Source organism: Penaeus japonicus, unplaced genomic scaffold (genome assembly GCF_977035675.1).
Source record: "Penaeus japonicus unplaced genomic scaffold, GWHDUDI00000001_assembly GWHDUDI00000011, whole genome shotgun sequence".
NCBI classification, from domain to species: Eukaryota; Metazoa; Arthropoda; class Malacostraca; order Decapoda; family Penaeidae; genus Penaeus; species Penaeus japonicus.
The window spans coordinates 40,655,149-40,660,148 of NW_028234413.1; the positions used below are offsets into that span (position 1 = coordinate 40,655,149).

The 5,000-nt window shown below is 40.6% G+C and overlaps 1 protein-coding gene across 1 annotated transcript in view; it reads right to left on the reverse strand.

Moving 5' to 3' along the window:
- Positions 1–5,000, reverse strand: part of LOC122260742 (cytosolic carboxypeptidase 1) — a 40,757-nt gene that overhangs the window by 5,833 nt on the left and 29,924 nt on the right. Inside the window, exon 16 of the mRNA XM_086541460.1 lies at positions 187–274. Coding sequence (XP_086397586.1) covers positions 187–274 — 88 coding nt within the window. The remainder of the gene's footprint in view (positions 1–186; positions 275–5,000) is intronic.

The following is a 5,000-nucleotide window of genomic DNA, read 5'->3' on the forward strand; positions in this document are numbered from 1 at the left end:
TATCACAACCACCATCACAATCCCCACCACAACCTCACAATCCCCACCACAACCTCACAATCACAATCCCCATCACAACCACCATCACAATCCCCACCACAACCTCACAATCACAATCCCCATCACCCTCACAACCACCATCATCTCACCCAAACCCTCCAAGAGCATCCAAGATCATCCACCTACCTTCGCATTGTAAATAGTTGGATGAAGAGATGGATTCGGGGCCCTCCAGCGACGGTTGAGGTCTTCATCCGTCAACCCACATCTCTGGCTGTAAAGAAGAGGAGGAGAGGGGGGAGGGGGTGAGATTATGCACTGAGTAAAGTCGAGGAGAAATGTGGGGGTATGAAGGAAGTTGAATAAAAGAGGGGGGGGGGGGGATGGATGAATTGGGAGGATAGTAATGGAAATGGTTGATGGGATTATTGTATGGCGCAAAAATGAGAAAAAAACAATTATGATTATAATAATGGTAATGATAATAAATCATAGATATATACAACAGTGATGATAAATTAATGAATACAACAAAAATTATAAGTTTTTTAATCTCTCATCCCAGGACAAAGTCATACCTCAAAAATCATTCGAAATCAAGCAAAAAAAAAAAAAAAAAAAAAAAAAAAAAAGGAAAAGAAAAAGAATAACGAACTTAACGGATCTCATATGTCAACATAAAATTAACACTCGGCAGCAATTCCTCGAAATTCAAAAGATTCGAATACCGTTCAAATCACACGAAACAAAACAAGGGGTCGAATTCCCCAAGACAAGGCAAAATACCTATTAACTTTCACTCTCTATCAATTATCACTCGTTTTAATAGTATAATTATTCTTTTTTTTCAAATATTTCCCCGTTATCTTTCTATCATCACTACGGTTTCTCTACATCATTAACTCGTTTTCTTAACATCCTTCCATCGCGTATTTTTAAAATCATTAATTCAAGCGACTAGTACGACATGAGGTCATCCCATGGGCATATTTGGTCTCCTTTACTATTTAATTTTGATTGTAAAAGCTATATTGTACGTCGACTATCTATAATATATATATATACATATATATATATACTGTGTGTATATATATATATATATATATATATATATATATATATATATATATATATATATATATATATATATATATATATATATATATATATATATATATGTATGTGTGTGTGTGTGTGTGTGGATGCGTGCAAACCCGCTCATTGGGAAATGAAATTGAGGTGTGAGTAAGTTTGAGCTTATAAATATATGAACGCGTGAGTGTTGATTGAGTGATTGAGAGAGAGAGAGAGAGAGAGAGAGAGAGAGAGAGAGAGAGAGAGAGAGAGAGAGAGAGAGAGAGAGAGAGAGAGAGAGAGAGAGAGAGAGAGAGAGAGAGAGAGAAAAAAAGAGAGAAAGAGAAAGACAAAAAAGAGAAGAAGGAGAAAAAAGAGAGAAGGAGAAAGAGAGAGAGAGAGAGCAAGAGAGAGAAAGCAAGAGAAAAAAAAGAGAAAGAGAAAGAGAGAAAGAGAAAGAGAGAAAAAGAGAGAGAAAAAAAAGCAAAAAAGAAAAAGAGAAAGACAGACAGAGCAAGAGCGAGAGCCCGTCAGCAAAGTAACAAAATACAGCTAACCCACACCTAGGATTCTCCGCACGCCCACCCTACCTACCCCAGCCTCCACCCACAAAACTCCAAAATCGCTCCCCAGGAAGACCTTGTGCTCACGGCCGCCCATCCATCACGCCCTAGTCAGTAAGTCCTTAAATATCTTTTTCCTACTTTACTGACGCACCTTCTTATGTGTGTTTTTAATGATATTCGGTCCTAATTTAATCTTGCTGAGTAATGCCTCCTTTTAATCTTGTCTTTATTATCGGTCTTATATCTTGCTGAGTATGTCTTTTTCGTGTGTTTTTTTATCTACCGCTTTTTATAAGTATTATTTTGTTTAGATTATATTAATTAAAAACAAAACACACACACACACACACACACACACACACACACACACACACACACATATATATATATATATATATATATATATATATATATGTGTGTGTGTGTGTGTATTCATATATGTTTTTTAATGGAAAGAAAAAACAAAACAAAACAAAACATATACGACACACAACTTGCTGACAACACGAAACATAATTGGGAGAGTGAGCTCATGAAATCTCATCTCCCTACATGAATAATTCGACCTTCACAAAACAACATGATGATCTTTCCTTCAACGCACAATAACTTGACCTTCAAAACAAACAAACAGAAAAAGGAAAACAACAAACCCATTCTAAACCACAGAGTGTAAACATAAAACAAAAACAACAAAACCCTTTCCGAACCGCACAGTATAAACATAAAACAAAAAACAACAAAACCCCTTCTAAACCACAGAGCGTAAACATAAAACAAAAACAACAACAACACAAAAACAACAAAACCCTTTCCAAACCACAGTGTAAACATAAAACAAAAACAAAAACAACAAAACCCTTTCCAAACCACAGTGTAAACATAAAACAAAAACAAAAACAACAAAACCCTTTCCAAACCACAGTGTAAACATAAAACAAAAACAAAAACAACAAAACCCTTTCCAAACCACAGTGTAAACATAAAACAAAAACAAAAACAACAAAACCCTTTCCAAACCACAGAGCGTAAACATAAAACAAAAACAACAAAACCCTTTCCGAACCACAGAGTGTAAACATAAAACAAAAACAACAAAACCCTTTCCGAACCACAGAGTGTAAACATAAAACAACAACAACAACAGAAAACAACAAAACCCATACCAAACCCAAACCAGTATAAACATAAAACAAAAACAATAACAACAACAACAACAACAACAACATAACCAGACCGATTCTACAAGTTCCGAGAGCGCGTCGCTGTATGAGTCAGTGACCCCGAACACAGGTAGCTGACGCCGAAGTTATCTGAGGTCATCTCGGGTCACACTCGGGACATTTGTTATCATTTCTTGTGGTGTGTGGGGGGGTGGGGTGGGGTGTGTGGGGGTGGTGGGGTGTGTATGTGTTTGTGTTTGTGTGTGTGTGTGTGTGTGTGTGTGTGTGTGTGTGTGTGTGTGTGTGTGTGTGTGTGTGTGTGTGTGCGTGTATATGTACGTGTACTGTACGTGTACGTGTACGTGTGCGTGTGCGCGAAAGTGCGTATATATCCTAATCCATATACACATTCAAATATTCCTGCTACCACAATCCTTTCAGAAATATCAAATTTCTTTCTTTTTTTCCTCGAAGTCTCCCCACTGCTCCTTCATAATAAGGAAGACCCAAGGAAAACCCTGGCATTAATTCTGACGTTTACAGCTGTCGTGAGCAATAGAACTTGTCATTACGTGTTCAGGACCGGCCTTTGTTTACGAGTATTGCAAACGGGCGGTGGTGCTTTTGCTGTTGATTTCCCTGTTGCGATTGTTGCGTTGTTGTTGTTGTTGTTGTTGTCGTGTTGTGTAGGTATTGTTGTTGTTTTGTTTTTGTTGATTTTATTGTTGTAGTTTTGTTGTCGTTGTCGTGTTGTGTGTAGGTATTGTTGTTGTTTTTGTTTTTGTTTATCAAATTATTGTCGTTTTTGTTGTTGTCGTCGTTTTCTTGATGTTGTTGTTGTTGTTGGTTGTTGCTTTTGTTATGTTCAGATAAGTAGAAAGAAATGGAAGAGAGAAATAAATAAATGAATGAATAAGTAAAGATGATGCGTACTTCCTTCTGGAATATCAAGGAGTGTCTTTGTCGTGTTTGTCGTGACTTCCGCTTGCTCGTTAGCATTCTGTTCTACGAATAAGAGTTTGGTTTGCGTGATTCTGTGTAATGGTTTCCTTGAGCACGCACATGTGTGCATAAATACATATTTACATAAGTAAATACATACATACACACGCACGTACATACTCACTCAACATACACAAACACACACACACACAATTCAACCCCCGAGAACCAAAACAAAGTCGGGACTAAAAAGATAAACAATTTCTTCCTCCTCCTCTTCTTCCTTTTCTTCTTCTTCTTCTTTTTTTCTATTTCTGCTTCTTCTGCTTCTTTTCTTTTTCTTCTTCTTCTGCTTCTTTTCTTTTTCTTCTTCTTCTTCTTCTTCTTCTTCTTCTTCTCCTCCTTCTTCTTCTTCTTCTCCCTCATCTTCTCCTCCTTCTTCTTCTTCTTCTTCTTCTTCTTCTTCCTCTTCTTCTTCTCCTTCTCCCTCATCTTCTCCTCCTTCTTCTTCTTCTTCTTCTTCTTCTTCTTCTCCTTCTCCTTCTTCCTCCTCTTCTTCTTCTTCTTCTCCATCTTCATTCTTCTTCTCCTTCTCCTTCTTTTTATGAGTTGACTTCCCTCCGTTATGCTTAACCTCGGCGGAACCCCCTCCTGCGAGGCATGTCCCAGACGCCCTTCGCTTTGCTAGGTCCACGGGGGTCAAGGGTGCCGGGGGGGCGTAAGGACAGGTGGAGACGGAGGGGTAAAGGTGGAGGAAGGGGAGGTGGAGGGTGGGCGTAAGGAGAGGTGGAGGGGGAGAGGTGGAGGGAGAGAAATAGAGGGGGAAGGGTAAAGGTGGAGGGGGAGGTGGGGGAGGTGGAGAAAAGGTGGAGGGGGAGGTGGAGGAGGAATGGTGGAGGAGGGGGAAAGATGGAGGGGGAGAGGAGGGGGAGGGGAAGAGCAAAGGAGTAATGGGCGTTTGAGCGTACGAAGAGGGGGGGGGGGAGGGGGAGTGGATGGAAAGCGTGAAACGAACTGGGCGTGCTGAAGGATACGGTGGGCGTAAAGGGTTAAGGATGGGGGGAGGGGGAAGGCGGAAGGGTAATGAGGTGGGGGGGAAGGGACGGGAAGGGACGGGAAGGGGGGGAGGGCGGAAGGGTAATGAGGTGGGGAGGGAAGGGAAGGGGGGGGGAAGACGGAAGAGTAATGGGGTAGGGAGGGGAGGGAGGGAATGAAGGGGGGGGGAAGGGTAATGGGGTGAGGGAGGGGAGGGAGG